The sequence below is a fragment of the Salvelinus namaycush genome, chromosome 6, assembly GCF_016432855.1.
Source record: "Salvelinus namaycush isolate Seneca chromosome 6, SaNama_1.0, whole genome shotgun sequence".
Taxonomy (NCBI): Eukaryota; Metazoa; Chordata; class Actinopteri; order Salmoniformes; family Salmonidae; genus Salvelinus; species Salvelinus namaycush.
The window spans coordinates 48,293,036-48,315,042 of record NC_052312.1 but is presented as its reverse complement, the minus strand read 5'-3'; the positions used below and the strand labels follow the sequence as shown (position 1 = coordinate 48,315,042).

The window sequence follows — 22,007 nt, the reverse complement described above, 5'->3', positions numbered from 1 at the left end:
CAACCTACGTAACTAGCATGTCTGACATGCTGTTAGTGTGTTACCATTAGCAACCTACGTAACTAGCATGTCTGACATGCTGTTAGTGTGTTACCATTAGCAACCTACGTAACTAGCATGTCTGACATGCTGTTAGTGTGTTACCATTAGCAACCTACGTAACTAGCATGTCTGACATGCTGTTAGTGTGTTACCATTAGCAACCTACGTAACTAGCATGTCTGACATACTGTTAGTGTGTTACCATTAGCAACCTACGTAACTAGTAGGTCTGACATGCTGTTAGTGCGTTACCATTAGCAACCTACGTAACTAGCATGTCTGACATGCTGTTAGTGTGTTTCCATTAGCAACCTACATAACTAGTATGTTTGACATGCTGTTAGTGTGTTACCATTAGCAACCTACGTAACTAGCACGTCTGACATGCTGTTAGTGTGTTACCATTGGTAACCTACGTAACTAGTATGTCTGACATGCTGTTAGTGTGTTACCATTAGTAACCTACGTAACTAGCATGTCTGACATGCTGTTAGTGTGTTACCATTAGCAACCCATGTAGCTAGCTTGTCTGGTATGTTGTTAGTGTGTTACCTGCAACATGAATAACCTATAATAACCTAACATTAATAATAATATTTTTCCACATCGTTGCAACGTCGTCAGATGGAAACATTTAGAAGATGTTTGTTGTGGAAATGATGTGGAAGCAACATTATAGCAACATTGATCCAAACTAACATAGCTAGTAGTTTCCATGACCTTGTGGTCCCCTGGAAGCGTTCCTTCCCCACTGTGTGTGTTTGTTGGTTCAGAAAGTACACAACGCTCCTCTCGCTGTTGGCCTGTTGGCACGGTGGCAAGAACGCAGTACATCACATCACTCTGTTTATTTATCTACCAATGTTCTGCATGCACAGCTGAACTCAGTGTGTGTGTCTGTGTGTGTGTTTGAGAGAGAGATGAAGTGTGTGTGTCTGTGTGTGTGTTTGAGAGAGAGATGAAGTGAGTGTGTGTGGGTGTGCCGTCTGATTGTGTGCGTTATCTCAGAGAGAGAGAGAGAGACAGTGTGTGTGTTACTTATCAGATTGTGTGTGTTATCTCATGTGGGGTTTACACACAGCCCTCGTGTCGTATCTGCTTCTAATTTCATGGCTGAGTGTACATGCAGTGGAGTGGAGGGGGCTCTAGGATTATGTGGGATTACGTAGTTCAGTCCATAAATCACAGAGGTTCCACTTGTGTCATAGTCTGTGGCAGGTTTTTGGGTTATAAACACAGCACTGCCCAAACACAGATACATACAGACATTCCTGCTGTACACATGACCAGATACACACACGTGTACTCTATAACACACACACACACACACACACACACACACACACAGATGCATGCGCGCATTAACACACACACATTGATGAGGCATTTGCATGCTGCAAAAATGTTTACTCTAGAAAATGAGGCGATGAAAGCTGCGTTTTTGTGGGCACGAATGCTTGATTAGGACATTACAAAAGCATTCCTAGCTCCTAAGTGTTGAATTTCTCCACTCAATTTGGAGCCGTGGAACAAATGCAACAGTACAGCACTCTCTGCCCAAATGTCTTACTGGTGATTCACTGGGCTTAGTACAATATGACTCAGTAGGTTTGGTATGATTCAGTCAGGAATGTGACTCATTTGATTCAGTTATGGATTATTGCCCAATCCCATAGCCCATTATTGCCCAATCCCATAGCCCCTCTCTGAGAGAGTTGATTATAGCGATGAGGGATCGATACAGTTACATATCGTGATATTATTGTTGGACGATATTATATTGATATTTGAACTCAGTTGCCAGAGAGGAGGAAATTGCTCAGAGATTTCATCATGAGGCCAAGAGTGACTTTAAAACAGTTCGAGTTTAATAGGAGAAAACTGAGGATGGATCAATAACATTGTAGTTACTCCACAATACTAAGCTAATTGACAGAGTGAAAACAAGGAAGCCTGTACAGAATAAAAATATTCCAAAACATGCATCCTGTTTGCAACAAGGCACTAAAGTAATACTGAAAAGAATGTGGCAAAGCAATTCACTTTTTGTGAACGGAATGCAGCTAAGCACAGGTAAAATCCTAGAATAAAATTTGGTTCTGTCTGGGAGATGAATTCACCTTTCAGCAGGACAATAACCTAACACACAAGGCCAAATGTTCCTGAGTTGCCGAGATACAGTTTTGACCTAAATCTACTTGAAAATCTATGGCAAGACCTGAAAACGGTTGTCTAGCAATGATCAACAACCAATTTGACAGAGCTTAAAGAATTTTGAAAAAGATAATGGGCAAATGTTGCACAATCCAGGAGTAGAAAGCTCTTAGAGACTTACCAAGATAGATTCACAGCTGTAATCAATGCTACAGGTGCTTCTACAAAGTATTGACTCAGGGGTGTGAATACTTATGTAAATTAGATATTTCTTAATTATATTTTCAATACATTTGCAAAAAATCTAAAAATATGTTTTAAGTTGGGGTTCATTATGTGGTATTGTGTCAATTTAATCAATTTTGAATTCAGGCTATTACACATCAAAATGTGAAGTCAAGGGGTATAAATACTTCCTGAAGGCAAAATGTTTCGAACATCAAATAAAATCAAAGTATCGAATCGCAATACATATAGAATCACACTACTTTTAGAATCACAATACATATGTAATCACAATACTTTTAGAATCACAATACATATGTAATCACACTACTTTTAGAATCACAATACATATGTAATCACACTACTTTTAGAATCACAATACATATGTAATCACACTACATATAGAATCACACTACTTTTAGAATCACAATACATATGTAATCACACTACTTTTAGAATCACAATACATATAGAATCACACTACTTTTAGAATCACAATACATATAGAATCACAATACATATAGAATCACAATACATATAGAATCACACTACTTTTAGAATCACAATACATATAGAATCAAAATACATATAGAATCACAATACATATAGAATCACAATACGTATAGAATCACAATACATATAGAATCACAATACATATAGAATCACACTACTTTTAGAATCAAAATACATATAGAATCACACTACATATAAAATCACAATACATATAGAATCACAATACATATAGAATCACACTACTTTTAGAATCAAAATACATATAGAATCACACTACATATAGAATCACACTACATATAGAATCACACTACTTTTAGAATCACACTACATATAGAATCACACTACATATAGAATCACACTACATATAGAATCACACTACATAAAGAATCACAATACATATAGAATCACACTACATATAGAATCACACTACTTTTAGAATCACAATACATATAGAATCACAATACATATGTAATCACACTACTTTTAGAATCACAATACATATAGAATCACACTACATATAGAATCACAATACATATGTAATCACAATACATATAGGATCACACTACATATAGAATCACACTACATATAGAATCACAATACATATAGAATCACACTACATATGGAATCACACTACATATAGAATCACACTACATATGTAATCACAATACATATAGAATCACAATACATATAGAATCACAATACATATAGAATCACACTACATATAGAATCACAATACATATGTAATCACAATATTTATATAGAATCACTATACATATGTAATCACAATACATATAGAATCACACTACATATAGAATCACAATACATATGTAATCACAATACATATAGAATCACAATACATATGTAATCGCAATACATATAGAATCACAATACATATAGAATCACTATACATATGTAATCACAATACATATGTAATCACAATACATATAGAATCACACTACATATAGAATCACAATACATATGTAATCACAATACATATAGAATCACAATACATATGTAATCACAATACATATAGAATCACAATACATATGTAATCACAATACATATGTAATCACAATACATATGTAATCGCAATACATATAGAATCACTATACATATGTAATCACAATACATATAGAATCACAATACATATAGAATCACACTACATATAGAATCACAATACATATAGAATCACAATGCATATAGAATCACAATACATATAGAATCACACTACATATAGAATCACACTACATATAGAATCACTATACATATGTAATCACAATACATATGTAATCACAATACATATAGAATCACACTACATATAGAATCACAATACATATGTAATCACAATACATATAGAATCACAATACATATGTAATCACAATACATATAGAATCACAATACATATGTAATCACAATACATATAGAATCGCAATACATATGTAATCGCAATACATATAGAATCACAATACATATGTAATCACAATACATATAGAATCACAATACATATAGAATCACACTACATATAGAATCACAATACATATAGAATCACAATGCATATAGAATCACAATACATATAGAATCACAATACATATATAATCACACTACATATAGAATCACACTACATATAGAATCACAATACTTATAGAATCACAATACTTATAGAATCACAATACATATAGAATCACACTACATATAGAATCACAATACATATGTAATCACAATACATATAGAATCACATTACATATAGAATCACAATACATATAGAATCACACTACTTTTAGAATCACAATACATATATAATCACACTACATATAGAATTGTAATACATATAGAATCACACTACATATAGAATCACACTACATATAGAATCGTAATACATATAGAATCACACTACATATAGAATCGCAATACATATAGAATCACTATACATATAGAATCACACCACATGTAGAATCACACTACATATAGAATCACAGTACATATAGAATGACACTACATATAGAATCACACTACATATAATTTCAGCACCTAAATATTGTGATAATAACATATTGTGAGGTCCTTGGGAATTCCCAGCCCTAACAGACAAGTGATGCAGAACTTGTTGAATGGTTCAACACAGTGCAGAGTGAGTAATGATTCTCATTTAGTCCAGAAGTTATAGTTTTATCTGCAGACTGTTGCATGTTAGGTTCACTGTGTGCTCTCAAAACACAGTCAACCATCTACCTTAAACAAAGCTGCCTACTAATTCCCCTTTCTTTCAAGGGAAAGTAATCAGTTATTCCCAATAATGACCCTTCTCTCCACAAAGGATGCAGGGGTATTCAGGTAACGACACAGTTTGTGTGTAGAGAAGTCATTTTTCACCTAGAGAATTGCAGAGTAGCATGTCTGACTAGGCTGAGTAAATGTCTGTCAGAGCCTTGGCACACACACAACATGCACTCAATATTACACACACACACACACACACACACACACACACACACACACACACACACACACACACACACACACACACACACACACACACACACACACACACACACACACACACACACACACACACACACACACACACACACACACACACACACACACAAACACTCGCACACACAGAGACACAAAATGCCTGGCTGTAAATTAGTCTAACGACCATGAGAAAACCTAAACATCTCTGTATGTCAGTAAGATAATTAATGAGACAGTTTACAATGTATATAATAGCAATGTGAGAATGATGGAGGAAGACATTGCTTCTTCCATTGCCCTGTTGTTGCCCGAACGTTGCCGGATGTTAGGAAGCCCATAAGGTAAAGTCATTAAGAAGACATTGACACAAGTAAACCCTTGTAACGGTCATGGTTGTGAACCATATAAGGTGGAGCATATCCGGGTTTAGAGGTTGTTGGTTTGGTCTAACCACAGACATACTGGTTGAACACAGACAGGGACACTGGAACTGTTGTTGTGACTATGGGTTAGTGATAATATCCTCTCCTGGGGTGACCTGTTGTTGTGACTAGGGGTTAGTGATAATATCCTGGGGTGACCTGTTGTTGTGACTATGGGTTAGTGATAATATCCTCTCCTGGGGTGACCTGTTGTTGTGACTATGGGTTAGTGATAATATCCTCTCCTGGGGTGACCTGTTGTTGTGACTATGGGTTAGTGATAATATCCTCTGCTGGGGTGACCTGTTGTTGTGACTATGGGTTAGTGATAATATCCTCTGCTGGGGTGACCTGTTGTTGTGACTATGGGTTAGTGATAATATCCTGGGGTGACCTGTTGTTGTGACTATGGGTTAGTAATAATATCCTCTCCTGGGGTGACCTGTTGTTGTGACTATGGGTTAGTGATAATATCCTCTGCTGGGGTGACCTGTTGTTGTGACTATGGGTTAGTGATAATATCCTCTGCTGGGGTGACCTGTTGTTGTGACTATGGGTTAGTGATAATATCCTCTGCTGGGGTGACCTGTTGTTGTGACTATGGGTTAGTGATAATATCCTCTGCTGGGGTGACCGGTTGTTGTGACTATGGGTTAGTGATAATATCCTCTCCTGGGGTGACCTGTTGTTGTGACTATGGGTTAGTGATAATATCCTCTGCTGGAGTGACCTGTTGTTGTGACTAGGGGTTAGTGATAATATCCTCTCCTGGGGTGACCTGTTGTTGTGACTATGGGTTAGTGATAATATCCTCTGCTGGGGTGACCTGTTGTTGTGACTATGGGTTAGTGATAATATCCTCTCCTGGGGTGACCTGTTGTTGTGACTATGGGTTAGTGATAATATCCTCTCCTGGGGTGACCTGTTGTTGTGACTAGGGGTTAGTGATAATATCCTCTCCTGGGGTGACCTGTTGTTGTGACTAGGGGTTAGTGATAATATCCTCTCCTGGGGTGACCTGTTGTTGTGACTAGGGGTTAGTGATAATATCCTCTGCTGGGGTGACCTGTTGTTGTGACTATGGGTTAGTGATAATATCCTCTCCTGGGGTGACCTGTTGTTGTGACTATGGGTTAGTGATAATATCCTCTCCTGGGGTGACCTGTTGTTGTGACTAGGGGTTAGTGATAATATCCTCTGCTGGAGTGACCTGTTGTTGTGACTAGGGGTTAGTGATAATATCCTCTCCTGGGGTGACCTGTTGTTGTGACTATGGGTTAGTAATAATATCCTCTGCTGGGGTGACCTGTTGTTGTGACTATGGGTTAGTGATAATATCCTCTGCTGGGGTGACCTATTGTTGTGACTATGGGTTAGTGATAATATCCTCTGCTGGAGTGACCTATTGTTGTGACTATGGGTTAGTGATAACCCATAGTTACTGACCCTTTCACTGTCCTGGCTTACTTATTAGCGAAGCAAGGAAATAAATGAAATGTCTCATTGCTGTGAGGGACAGGGAAGCCTGAGCAGTTAGCATCCCTGAGACTAGAGGTGGCTCTGTGCAGACGGAACATAAACCTTCGGTTTAGGATTTTTATTGACACAGAAGGACCCTATTTATTTTCTTAATGACCCGGGAAAGAGATACGTGTGTGTGTGTGTGTGTGTATTAACCTGGAATGGGCTTTGTGTCTGTGTGTGTGTGTGTGTGTGTGTATGTGTGTGTGTATGTGTGTGTGTGTGTGTGTGTGTGTGTGTGTGTGTGTGTGTGTGTGTGTGTGTGTGTGTGTGTGTGTGTGTGTGTGTGTGTGTGTGTGTGTGTGTGTGTGTGTGTGTGTGTGTGTGTCAGTCAACTCAAGGTGTGTATTCCTCATCAATGAATCGTGCCTTCATCTTTTTAGCATGTGTGTACCCTACTGAACCCTGTAGTAGACTTACCAGAGGGCTAGAACATGAGCTAATCCCATTCATTAGGGTTAGCATAAACAGTCTCCCAGCACTGGGACTATCCACATGTGCTGAGGCTGGGAGTCCAAATACCTTCAGTAAATTCAACCAGATGGATCACTACAGATCTGACGGGAATACACACACACTGACGGATGAACGGACGGACACACACACAAACACACACGCACAAACGCCCACGGATGGACAGACAGACGGACACACACTCACACACACGGACGGGGACACACATGGAAACACACACGGACGGGGACACACATGGAAACACACACGGACGGACAGACAGACTGACACACTCACACACACGGACGGACGGGTCATTAGAGATCTGATGTGAATATGGGATGCATCCCAAATAGCACCATATGACCTCTGGGTCTCCCTATGGGCCCTGGTCAAACAGAGTGTACTGTAGTGGGAACGGGGTGCATTTAGGACACAGTCATGGCCTGATTTAGCTCACAGGTGGCATTTCCTTCAGCAAAACTGAACTTCATTTCACAAGCAATTTACCACAGCAACGGGAACTGGAAAGTCCTACTTCAGACTGCAGGAGCTTTTCAGTGGTGTCACCTACCAAGTCTCCTGCCTGGAGTCAAATCTGAAGATGTTTTAGGTTGCACCTACAGCATGTTAAGAGAACTACCAAGTCTTATTCCTGCCTGGAGTCAAATCTGAAGAGGTTTTAGGTTGCACCTACAGCACGTTAAGACAACTACCAAGTCTTATTCCTGCCTGGAGTCAAATCTGAAGAGGTTTTAGGTTGCACCTACAGCATGTTAAGAGAACTACCAAGTCTTATTCCTGCCTGGACTGATCAAATCTGAAGAGGTTTTAGGTTGCACCTACAGCACGTTAAGACAACTACCAAGTCTTATTCCTGCCTGGACTGATCAAATCTGAAGATGTTTTAGGTTGCACCTACAGCACGTTAAGACAACTACCAAGTCTTATTCCTGCCTGGAGTCAAATCTGAAGAGGTTTTAGGTTGCACCTACAGCACGTTAAGACAACTACCAAGTCTTATTCCTGCCTGGAGTCAAATCTGAAGAGGTTTTAGGTTGCACCTACAGCACGTTAAGACAGCTGAAGCACACACATATTTTCCTCACTATGTCCTGTAGTTACCTCTCTATTCTAGAGCTACTTTGGTAGGCAGAATGTGGTAGCTCAGCTGATCAAGATAACTGCAGATTTAAAATAACGATTGCACTTAAAATAACGATTGAACTGCAATCAGCAAAACTGGACAAACATTGGTTCGAAGTAGTTACTAGCATATTAACTGAATCGTTGCTTAATTTGCTTAGTTGTAGCTGTATATAATTACACAGATACAATAAATGCTAGTTGCTATGTGGACACTTAAAGATGGACTCCGCAGTATGGGGAAACAGCGCCACTGGCCACACCACCGTTGTTATTGTTTTTGTTGCCGAGCTGAGGAGCGCCATGCAGCATGGAAAAACAAATAGCAGTACATACTGTGCTCTTCTGTTTCCAGTAACTTCTTTGTTGTTGTAATATCCCAAACAGACATGGCTGTTTCATCATTAAGGATTCCAGCTTTAACATGTGAGTGTTGTTTGTTTGAGAGTTTGAGACTGATCAGATGTTTATTTTTTTTAATTTTTTTTTTACCTTTATTTAACTAGGCAAGTCAGTTAAGAACAAATTCTTATTTACAATGACGGCCTACCGTTAGAATCCCTTTGAGACTCCCAATCACGGCCGGTTGTGATACAGACTGGAATCAAACCTGGGTCAGTAGTGACACCTCTAGCACTGAGATGCAGTGCCTTAGACCGCTGTGCCACTCGGGAGCCCAAGTTGATGAGATGTTGATGAGGTGTTTGTCTCTCGTCTCCTGCCAGAAAGAGTGTTCCAACTTCATCCGAGTGCTCCAGCCCTACAACTCCACCCACCTGTATATCTGTGGTACAGGGGCCTTCCACCCCATCTGTGCCTACCTGGAGATGGGCAAACGGGCAGAGGTAAGGGGCAACAACACACACACACACACACACACACACACACACACACACACACACACACACACACACACACACACACACACACACACCATCCCCTCTAACCTCCAATAGAATCTAAATTGCACCAAGACAAGAGACTAGATCATTATTTTCTGTTGTGACTATTTCCCACTCATTCAGTGTTTCTAACCAATGATTTCATTCGTGCAAAGTGGGGAAAAAAGCTCATTACACAGGCCCACATTAACAAGCGGAAATCGTTCTCCCACCCAACAGTTTAATCAATCATCTTGATAAGCAGATGCAGCTTAATCAATGTTCCCACACGGTGTAACTGTTCGACTGTGGAAAGGGGGGGAAACCACTATCTTGTCCTGCATTAATATAATGGGTCCTGTGTGTGTGCGTGTGCGTGTGCGTGTGTATGTGTGTTATTGTGTGTGTGTGTGTGTGTGTGTGTGTTATTGTGTGTGTGTGTGTGTGTGTGTGTGTGTGTGTGTGTGTGTGTGTGTGTGTGTGTGTGTGTGTGTGTGTGTGTGTGCGTGCGTGCGTGCGTGCGTGCGTGCGTGCGTGCGTGCGTGCGTGCGTGCGTATACCATGGTGCTATTTTACATAGATTGACGGGGTCTGTCAGTCATTAATATACATCTACAAGTTCAATAAGGTACAGCTCTACTCCACAGTATGTGGTTTCAATTCTCTAATGACACACTGTTTCCCATCAAGTGCACTAATTTGACACACTATTCCCCATTTAGTGAACTTCTTGCAAACCATATTCCTTCTGTAGTGCACTAATATGACACTATTCCCTATATAGTGCGCAACTTCTGTGTCATTTCCGTGTTGTTTTGGAATGTTCTAGATGGGCTTCCTACGGGCTATTCTTGAACACTGATCTTTCCCTTCAGGACAACATCTTTCGACTGGAGTCGTCCCACTTCGAGAACGGCCGCGGGAAAAGCCCTTACGACCCCAAGATGCTCTCTGCGTCCATCATGTTAGGTGAGTCCGACTCTAATCCCACTTGTGATTGGTTGGAGTCTGCCAGTGGACTTCCTGACACTTAACATCTCTAATCTCATTGGCTGCTTGTTGCTGACCCTGGTTTCTGATTGGCAGATGGGGAGCTGTACTCTGGCACGTCGGCAGACTTCATGGGAAGGGACTTTGCCATCTTCCGTACCCTGGGGGAGCATCATCCTATCAGGACTGAGCAACATGACTCTAGATGGCTCAATGGTACAACACAGTGATTCTTTATTTATCCTTAATTATACAGCTCGACCAAGGGAGAAATCATATAAGACACTTCTGATTAAATTGTGTTTGCAGAGGTATAACTGTTTGAAATGAACAAGAGGGAACCATTGATGATATGACACAGTAGGTCAAACAACCTTTATTGGCTGAAACTATATGAATCATCCCTTTTTATTGGTCGATAGGAGAGGGGGCTCTTGATAGTATAATATAGATATGATACACTTTATCCGTTAAAGCGCATCAAAGGAACCTTCTCATTGGTCAATTGGCGAGAGGACTCCATTCATTGGTTTAAATAGCTGTCGGACAGAGCTTAGTCCTATCTCTAAGCCGTGAGTATCTCTGATGATTCCCATTCAAAGACAGACATAGATATCAGATCCCATTCATAAAGTGAGTGTGTGTATGAATGTGTGTGGCTTCTGGTGCTGGGGAGATTAGCCAGGGGTGGGAAGGAGAGGAGCCCTCACTCTGTCAGTCTGCCTGCATAGCCAAGGATTTAATGGCTGCTGCACAAAAGGTCAATTTATGTTTTTTCCCCCGCCGTCCATTTTCTTTCCCATGGAGTTAATCCCCTCAGCTGTTTTCCGGCAGCGACATCAAATTTCAACCCCTCACCACCCCTTTACAGCCCCACCTCCCATTCACAGAACAGTGAACCCCCCAAAACCCACTCCATGGTGATGAATGCCGTGACATATTCAGAAAGAGCGATTTACCCAAAGGGTAATCTTCTCACCTTAATCCTCCTATTGTCTGTTGGCTTCTCCATCCATTGGCTCCGGATAAATCCTCTCTGGTTATTGTAATTTGGAGATTACCAAAATGGATTCTATTCTATTCTCTAGACTAGTATGAATGGTAAGCATGGTGTTCATACTTCAGAGAGAATCCTTCATGGCTATGTGAATAGATATGCACTTCAGAAGGCTTCAGACCCGAGGTTGGCCAGACAGACTGTGGCCAAGCCATTTATTTACACATCCTCCCGATCTGTTAACACTCCTAACTCGGGTTTATAGTTAAGCCCACGACCAATGAAGTGGCCTTTGTCCGACATTAAATGTATTGAATGGCATGAGTGCAGCCGCCGTGGTGTTTGTGTATGTGTGTGTGTGTGTGTGTGTGTGTGTGTGGGGGGGGGAGTTGTGTGTGTGTGTGTGTGTGTGGGGGGGAGTTGTGTGTGTGTGTGTGTGTGTGTGGGGGAGTTGTGTGTGTGTGTGCATCCGTCTGCTCGCGCACTGTGCATTTATTGAATGGCTGTGTGTGTATGTGCATGTGTGTGTGTACTTGCATATCTGTGTTTGGGACTCGCAACCACATGGAGACAGAATAAATCTGGCAGCGTAAAGGTCCCACTTTGGCCAGGGGTCTCCCTTTTCACGGCCACATCCTGTATTGTGTGAGTGTGTGTTAATATATAGTTGTGGCCAAATATATTCGCACCCTTGTGCGTGTGTGTGTCTGTGTGTGTGTGTGTGTGTGTGTGTGTGTGTGTGTGTGTGTGTGTGTGTGTGTGTGTGTGTGTGTGTGGAGCTTACCACCACCGTAACACTGCCCCGCTTGTTGCTCTCTCGCTCTAACTCAGTCGGGTTGGCGAAACGCCATCTCGCCTTTCCCGTGCCAACGCCTCCGTGACTGACTGCTCCCAGATCAGTTTTCCGTAAAGAGCTCTATCCCTCTAGCTGGGGATATTCAAGCCCTACGCTCTTGGCTCAAGTCATTTAGCAGTTTGATTTCCTCACACTCCGAAAGCTGCAATCGATTTATTAGGGCTTTGTCCCAAATGGCACCCTATTCCCTATGAAGTGCAACCTATGGACCCTGGTCAAAAGAAGTGCACTATGTAGGGAATAGGGTGCCATTTGGGACACATCCTGAAATGTATATTACATAGAATCAGAGTCACATGTGTTTGTATGGAGGTGTCTTCTAATAGGGGTTATGGAGGACTGGAGGATGGAGGTGTCTTCTAATAAGGGTTATGGAGGACTGGAGGACGGTGTCTTCTAATAGGGGTTATGGAGGACTGGAAGATGGAGGTGTCTTCTAATAGGGGTTATGGAGGACTGGAGGATGGAGGTGTCTTCTAATAGGGGTTATGGAGGATGGAGGATGGAGGTGTCTTCTAATAAGGGTTATGGAGGACTGGAGGACGGTGTCTTCTAATAGGGGTTATGGAGGACTGGAGGATGAAGGTGTCTTCTAATAGGGGTTATGGAGGATGGAGGACATGGTGGAATTAGATAGCGGTAGGTTTAATGTGGATATGAGGGTTTCATGGTTAAGCCCTGGTGAAAATGATTCATTGTTTGTTTAGTCATTGTTTGTTTGCGTGCTCATGTATCTGTGTTTGCACATATGTGTTGGAATGTGTGATCATGTGTGTTAGCAGTTTGTGTGTATGTATGTGTGTGTGTGTGTGTGTGTGTGTGTGTGTGTGCGTGTGTGCGTGTGTGCGTGTGTGCGTGTGTGCGTGTGTGCGTGTGTGTGTGTGTGTGTGTGTGTGTGTGTGTGTGTGTGTGTGTGTGTGTTTGTACCCATGTAATTGTTAACGTATGTGTGTGTGTGCGTGTGTGTGTGTATGTGTATGTGTGTGTGTGTCAGACCCCAGGTTTGTAGGTGTAAACCTGATCCCAGAGAGTGACAACCCTGAGGACGATAAGATATTCCTGTTCTTCAAAGAGAACGCCATGGACGGAGAACACACTGGCAAGGCCACTATCGCCCGCATAGGACAACTGTGTAAGGTAACAACACACACACAAACACACACACTGGCATGCACAGACAGACACGCGAACACATGGACGCATGGACACGCGCACAAAACACACAGATACAAACTAGCATGCACTCACACACACATCATGGATATATTAAACTCTCACACACATCATGGGTATATTAAACTCTCACACACATTATGGATATGTTAAACTCTCACACACATCATGGATATGTTAAACTCTCACACACATCATGGGTATATTAAACTCTCACACACATCATGGATATATTAAACTCTCACACACATCATGGATATGTTAAACTCTCACACACAAGTTTCAATTCACAGGGACACAGAAATATGTCACATACACAGATGTAATTTTCTCATTTGGTTCCCCAGTACCAAAGCTGAATTCACACAAGTCTTATATATTATGGATTTTCATGCCTGTCTGTAGACTATCTGTGTTTGTAACGTTTGTGTGTTTGTGTGTGTGTAACGTGTTTGTGTTTATTTGTGTGTGTAATCTGAGTGTGTGTTTATTTGTGTGTGTAACGTGTGTGTTTGTGTGTGTAACGTGTGTGTGTTTATTTGTGTGTGTAACGTGTGTGTGTGTGTGTTTGTGTGTGCCTGTCCCTGCAGAATGACCTGGGAGGTCACAGGAGTCTGGTCAACAAGTGGACCACCTTCCTCAAGGCCAGACTGACCTGTTCAGTGCCAGGCCTCAACGGCATCGACACACACTTCGACGAGCTGCGTAAGGAACTGTGTGTGTGTATGTGAGCCTCTCTGTGGGTACTTTCTACCCGAGAGGGGTACGTATCGTAACATCGTTTCATTGAAACACTGTATGATGTTGGGATGGTTGTGCTAATGTTCTGATGTGGTTTCTATGTGTTTCAGAGGATGTCTTTCTGATGAGCTCCAAAGATCCTAAGAACCCAGTGATCTATGCTGTCTTCACCACTTCTAGGTAATGATATAGATATTTATGATTCATAAAACCTACTGTGCCCTTCAATACTACTACTATTGATCATAGTACACATGCGCTGCTATGTGCTATGTTTGCTAGGGGATCTGTATTGTATAACAGTGAAACCATTCTAGACAAATTACTAAAACACACAAAGCTCATATCTCTGCTGTCCTCTCTCTCTTTCTGTAATCCCTAAACAATCCTTTACAAAATCCTTTTTGCCTCCTTTAATCCACTTACAGGTGGCCAGACATCACCTTGTCTTACCTCCTCCTCAAATTTAAAATCCCTTTTAGCCTATTCCCCGTTCTCTGCTACCTGTCCCCTTTCATTGTAAAACTCTGTGGAACCTTGGAGCTAAATCTGATTAAGTGGTGGAGAGGTAGTGGGGTGGGGGAGGGGGGACACAATCCTCGCTCCCCAGGGAACGTCTCCCTCTCCCTGGCCGACGCTCAAACCTCGAAAGGGGCAGCCTCCAGAGCCGTGGTTCTATTGTACTGTACACACTGTTGGGCAGTACGAGATGAAATAAGCGAGTTAAAAGCGGCGGGAGGCGAAAAACAATGGTGGCGAGGGGTGCTTCTTCAGATGATGGATTAGGCGGCTTGCGGCGTTCGGCGTGCCGTGTTCGAGCGGCATTGTCTGGAGGCGCCGCCGCACGATTAGGACAAACACTTCATCATTAATCACAGACCTAATAATAAGAATGAATACAGAGAGAATGAGAAGAGCGAGAGAGGGGGGTGGAGAGAGGAGAGGTTAGTGGAGAGGGGGGGAGAGAGAGAGGGAGGTAGAGAGAGGGGAGGTTAGTGGAGAGGGGTGGAGAGAGAGAGGGAGGTAGAGAGAGGGGGGAGGGACAGAGAGGGTTAACAAACTCGTTAACCAAGCTCGTTAACAAACAAAACAGGCCCATCATTTTGTTTAACCAATCACTGTGCGGGCCTGTTCCTCTCCAACATCTCTAATGCATGTAGTGTAACACAGCACTTGAAAATTCAATTACAGGCTTTGTGGAATTAGACTGGTTTAATTGTTTTTGTAAGTGGCCTGTTTCAGAGATGAATAGAGCCGGGGATTCAGGGGACTGGCTTTTAATACTCCACTTAATGAGGCCCATAGGCTGCTGCTGATAGATCGATGGTACTGATACCAGTGGGGGGGGGGGGGGGGGGGTGTGTGTGTGTGTGTGTGTGTGTGTGTGTGTGTGTGTGTGTGTGTGTGTGTGTGTGTATTCAATATGCACTAGTGTCTGTCCACCATTCAGGCGTGTCAGAGATTGGAGTGTTTGTGTATGCCCAGCGGTTAATTACATTTCTCCCTAATTAACATTTTACAAAAGCTCCTCCATTAATCTTTAATGGTTTACTGATATCTGGGGTTCTGGGTGGACAGATGCTCCTGTGCCCCCCACATCACTGCTAGCCTGGTCCCAGATCAGTTTGTACTGTATAGCTAAGGTCCCAGATCAGTTTGTGCTGAATAGCCAAGGTCCCAGACCAGTTTGTGCCTTATAGCAAAAGGTCCCAGATCAGTTTTTGCCTCATAGCAAAAGGTCCCAGATCAGTTTTTGCCTTATAGCAAAAGGTCCCAGATCAGTTTGTGCCTTATAGCAAAAGGTACCAGATCAGTCTGTGCCTTATAGCAAAAGGTTCCAGAGCAGTTTGTGCCTTATAGCAAAAGGTACCAGATCAGTTTGTGCTGAATAGCCAAGGTCCCAGACCAGGTTGTGCTTTGTAGCCAAGGTCCCAGACCAGTTTGTGCTTTATAGCCAAGGTCCCAGATCAGTTTGTGCTGTACACTCTAAAAATAAAACGTTCCTGGAGTATCCTTTAGGGGTTCTTCAAAATGAAGCTGTCTGGGAACACCTTTAAAAGGGTTCTTCAAATAACCCCTTTTAACAACCCCTTTTAATGGTTCCTCGAATAACTTTTTGAAGAACCTTTGGGGTACATTTTTGAACTAACTCCCCTACCCTATTATTATTATTAATATTATTATTATTAATAATAATAATAATATGCATAACAATAACAACAATAACATAATATTGTAGTTGTCAGTGTTTATTATGATTTTAGTAGCAAACCAGAATTAATACATCTAAATATGAGGTCAACTCCCAGCAGAGCCCCAAGTTTAATGGGTGTATCCTCTGCCATGTTGATGTTAATGTGTTGATGTTCTCCGTATCCACAGCCAGAATGATTTTCCAGTGCATGGTGATCTAACAGGTTTCCTGTTATATTCATCAGAGGTGTAGGGAGAGTGATGTCTGTGAATCCCAAAAATAGTCATTATACAGATGATTAACAAAACATGCACACGACAGGATTCATACCTTGGCTTTTGTGGTGAATGAATGAAAAAAGCTGTTATGATAATGGTTTTCATACACATGTCTTGTCCATAATGTAGAGGCCTCTGGGATATTCATTGAAGAGGTAATACCTGCAGACACAGACACAAAAGTGAGCAGTTCAGTCATCTGCACCCAATACAGCTATCCTTCAACATATTCTTATAACCTACATATTCTTACCTCTTTGTTGATTGATATCCATTGAATTGTGTCCATTTTCTGTTTTAGAAAGATTTTCACTAAGAGCAGCTGTTTAGCTGGTTAAACAAAGGTTAGCCATGTGATAGTAAACATTATGTCCATGTCAAGAAAGCTTCTCAACAGCCAGCGGCACTCGCCGCACTGGTCGCCGAGTCGCAGCTGCTTTTCCAAAGTCTATGTCAGATACTCCAGTGAGTGTCATTTGCTCAATAGGCCTTGTTGCAAAGAAATATGTTTTCCACTTTTTTATTTTTGTAATATTTGTGCGGTTGAACACTGCTGTTATAAACGTAACGTTCTATTTATCGTTATCGCATCAATTCAGGCAATTTATTGTGAAATGGATTGTTTTCCACATCGCCCAGCTCTAATCTCAAGTGATACTATTCTCTGTACTATTCTCTGTGCACTACTTTACCCAAGCCACAGGGGAATAGGGTTGAGTTTCAGATGTACCAATAAACTACTGTCCATAAATAATCAGTATTATGTGCATTTAGTCAATTCAAATGTATTCTTTTGTATTTTATGGCAGTGTATGGATTTGTTTAAATTCATTGTAGAGGAATTTTTATGGTCTTGAATAATTTCTTGTAAATGATTCTGTCCAGCCCTACGATTCACACGGATACACTTTAGCACTTGGAACAAATTATGGAGTTGTCCATTGGAATACCTACAGTGGTGGAATACTGCAACACAGCATTCCCATCATTCCCTCCAACTGTGTTCCATTAGGGGTGAATTACGGTCTGGCTCGTTGGTAACCGGCCTAAATTCCTGCCCATTCTCTGAAAGCTGGATTCTATCACAGCCATGTTTCTAACCATCATCCTCTCCATTAAATGATGACAACATTCTCCTTGGTCTGTCTGTTGTATGTCAGGGTGAGCTTTGATTCTGTCCTCTTCTACAGCTATAATATCAGACCTGGATATTGTTATTGTCTTATGTTGTGATGGGTCTCACAGTCTCCCCCCCCCCCTCTCTCTCACTCTCTCTCCCTCTCTCTTTCTTTCCCTCTACCTCTCCTCTCATCCTCTCTCTCTCCCTCCCTCCCTACTCCCCCTCTACAGTAACATATTCAAAGGCTCAGCAGTGTGTATGTACAACATGGCAGACATCCGGAGGGTCTTCCTGGGTCCCTATGCCCACCGAGATGGGCCCACCTACCAGTGGGTACCCTTCCAGGGGAGGGTGCCCTACCCCCGCCCTGGCACGGTGAGTAATAGGGGGGTCATTTGGGGGTTATGACAAGTTATAGCACCTCATAGCTGCTACTTAGAAGCTAATAGATAAATACAAGTAATTCACAACTGATACTTAGAACCTATATTTACGTATGGAAGAAGCAAGTGACTGATGGCACACATGTCAAGTTTTATAGAAGTCATGAATATCAATAGTTATAGCAAGGTACTAGGTGACTTACGAAAGGGAAACATTAGTATTCATCACAATAACCTCAATAACCATATTTCATACTTATTATTTCATACTATTACAACACGGCTCAACATGAAATACATATGACCTCAGTTCCAGACACATAGATGTATTAAATGTGACTTGTTAACTCTATAACCTCCTGTTCTTCATAGTGCCCCAACTATGACCTCAGTTCCAGACACATAGATGTATTAAACCTGACCTATAGCCTCTTGTTCTTCATAGTGCCCCAACTATGACCTCAGTTCCAGACACATAGATGTATTAAACCTGACCTATAGCCTCTTGTTCTTCATAGTGCCCCAACTATGACCTCAGTTCCAGACACATAGATGTATTAAACCTGACCTATAGCCTCTTGTTCTTCATAGTGCCCCAGTAAAACGTTTGGGGGCTTTGACTCCACCAAGGACCTCCCTGATGATGTGATCACCTTTGCGCGGGGCCACCCGGCCATGTTTAACCCCGTGCACCCCATCGGGGGTCGTCCCATCGTGGTGAGGACTGATGTGGACTACCAGTTCTCCCAGCTAGTGGTAGACAAGGTGGAGGCCGAGGACGGACAGTACGACGTCATGTTCATTGGAACAGGTCAGTGAGATATGATTCATTTATTTTTAGATTATCCTTTTTTTTTTTTTATTAGCAATCCAACTGGTTGAATGCTACATAAAAAAAAGGCCATGTTTTTTTTAGGGAATTTATGATTTGTGCTCAAGGTTGTTAGCTGCATGAGCACAAAAGCCAAGCAAATGTCCCCTTGAGCGAAGCTCACCTTGACATCAACTTCAATAAAAAAGGAAATCCTGCAATGATTCGTTGCCTCCTTCTTTTGACCTTGAATGACTGTACAGTTATATTGTAGTGTATTGAATGTGCTGTTGTAGACCTGGGCACGGTCCTGAAGGTGGTTAGGGTCAGATAGATAACTGAATACTGACTTATGTTTCCTGTTGTAGACCTGGGCACGGTCCTGAAGGTGGTTAGGGTCAGATAGATAACTGAATACTGACTTATGTTTCCTGTTGTAGACCTGGGCACGGTCCTGAAGGTGGTTACCATCCCAAGAGAGAGCTGGCATGACCTGGAAGAGGTGGTCCTGGAGGAGATGACCGTGTTCAGGGTACGGTCACACACTGGGAAACTGCTTATGGTTATAATTGATTGCATTTACATGGCAAATATTCAAGGAAGTCTAATAGAACACCAGTCATTTCGTTGGGAAGGGAAGGGTGTATCATCAATGTCTAGCTCTGAAATAGAAGGGAGGAGTGGGGAAATCCCAGAGGGAGTTATGAGGGGGATGTCTAAATGAATCAGAGTGTTATATCTTCTCTAACTGTGTCTTTCTGCAGGAGCCCACCCCCATCACGGCAATGGAGCTTTCCACCAAACAGCAACAGCTGTACCTGGGCTCGGCGCTAGGCGTTTCCCAGATGCCTTTGCACCGCTGTGAGGTGTACGGGAAGGCTTGCGCTGAGTGCTGTCTGGCCCGCGACCCCTACTGTGCCTGGGATGGAACAGAGTGCTCCCGTTACTTCCCTACCGCCAAGCGGTAAGAACACACACACACACACACACACACACACACACACACACACACACACACACACACACACACACACACACACACACACACACACACACACACACACACACAGACAGACAGACAGAGAAAGACAAACAGACAGAAAAGTTTGTATGCATACACATATATGCACAGAATCCACATATAAGCATTTAGGCACACGTGTGCACATGCCCACATATCACATACAGTGGCAAGAAAAAGTATGTGAACCCTTTGGAAATACCTGGATTTCTGCATGAATTGGTCACAAAATTTGATCTGATCTTCATCTAGGTCACAACAATTGACAAACACAGTCTGTTTAAACTAATAACACACAAAAAAGTATAAGTTTTCATGTCTTTATTGAACACATGGTGTAAAAATTCACAGTGCAAGGTAAAAAAAATATGTGAACCCTTGGATTTAATAACTGGTTGACCCTCCTTTGGCAGCAACAACCTCAACCAAACGCAGTTGCGGATCAGACCTGCACAGACCTGCACAACAGGAGACATTTTGGACCATTCCTCTTTACAGAACTGTTTCAGTTCAGCAATATTCTTGGGATGGCTGGTGTGAACTGCTCTCTTGAGGTCATGCCACACCATCTCAATCAGGTTGAGGTCAGGACTCTGAGTTGGCCACTCCAGAAGGCGTATTTTCTTCTGTTGAAGCCATTCTGTTGTAGATTTACTTCTGTGTTTTGGGTCGTTGTCCTGTTACATCACCCAAATCCTCTTGAGCTTCAATTGGCAGACAGATAGCCTAACATTCTCCTGCAAAATGTCTTGATAAACTTGGGAGTTGATTTTTCTGTCGATGAAGTTCAGCCCCAAACCATGATGCTCCCTCCACCATACTTTACAGTTGGGATGAGGTTTTGATGTTGGTGTGCTGTGCCATTTTCTCTCCACACATAGTGTTGTGTGTTCCTTCCAAACAACTCAACGTTAGTTTCATCTGTCCACAGAATATTTTGTCAGTAGCGCTGCGGAACATTCAGGTTCACTTTTGCAAACTTCAGACGTGCAGCAATGTTTTTTTTTGGAGAGCAGTGGCTTCATCCGTGGTGTCCTCCCATGATCATCATTCTTGTTTAGTGTTTTCTATATCGTAGACTCAAATATGTCAGCATGTTCCAGAGATTTCTGTAAGTCTTTAGCTGACACTCTAGGATTCTTCTTAACCTCATTGAGCATTCTGCGCTGTGCTCTTGCAGTCTTCTTTGCAGGAGGGCCATTCCAAGGGAGAGTAGCAACAGTGCTGAACTTTCTCCATTTAGAGACAATCTGTCTTACCGTGGAATGATGAACATTAAGGCTTTTAGAGAAATACCCTTTCCAGCTTTATGCAAGTCAACAATTCCTAATCTTAGGTCCTCTTTTGTTTGAGGCATGGTTCACATCAGGCAATGCTTCTTGTGAATAGCAAACTCAAATGTTGTGAGTGTTTTTTATATGGCAAGGCAGCTCTAACCAACATCTCCAATCTCGTCTCATTGACTGGACTCCAGGTTAGCTGACTCCTGACTCCAATTAGCTTTTGGAGAAGTCATCAGCCTATAGGGGGTTCACGTACTTTTTCCAACCTAATGTTTAAATGTTGTTTTCAATATATTCAAGAAAAATACAACAATTTGTGTGTTATTAG

At 42.0% G+C, this 22,007-nt stretch overlaps 1 protein-coding gene across 1 annotated transcript in view; it reads left to right on the top strand.

Annotated features, from left to right (window-relative positions):
* The window catches only part of LOC120050122 (semaphorin-3ab-like), a 59,370-nt gene that overhangs the window by 29,409 nt on the left and 7,954 nt on the right, over nucleotides 1-22,007 (top strand). The window contains exons 4-13 of the mRNA XM_038996768.1: nucleotides 9,677-9,796; nucleotides 10,708-10,801; nucleotides 10,919-11,038; nucleotides 13,670-13,812; nucleotides 14,439-14,553; nucleotides 14,700-14,769; nucleotides 18,412-18,556; nucleotides 19,156-19,375; nucleotides 19,816-19,907; nucleotides 20,140-20,339. Coding sequence (XP_038852696.1) covers nucleotides 9,677-9,796; nucleotides 10,708-10,801; nucleotides 10,919-11,038; nucleotides 13,670-13,812; nucleotides 14,439-14,553; nucleotides 14,700-14,769; nucleotides 18,412-18,556; nucleotides 19,156-19,375; nucleotides 19,816-19,907; nucleotides 20,140-20,339 — 1,319 coding nt within the window. The remainder of the gene's footprint in view (nucleotides 1-9,676; nucleotides 9,797-10,707; nucleotides 10,802-10,918; nucleotides 11,039-13,669; nucleotides 13,813-14,438; nucleotides 14,554-14,699; nucleotides 14,770-18,411; nucleotides 18,557-19,155; nucleotides 19,376-19,815; nucleotides 19,908-20,139; nucleotides 20,340-22,007) is intronic.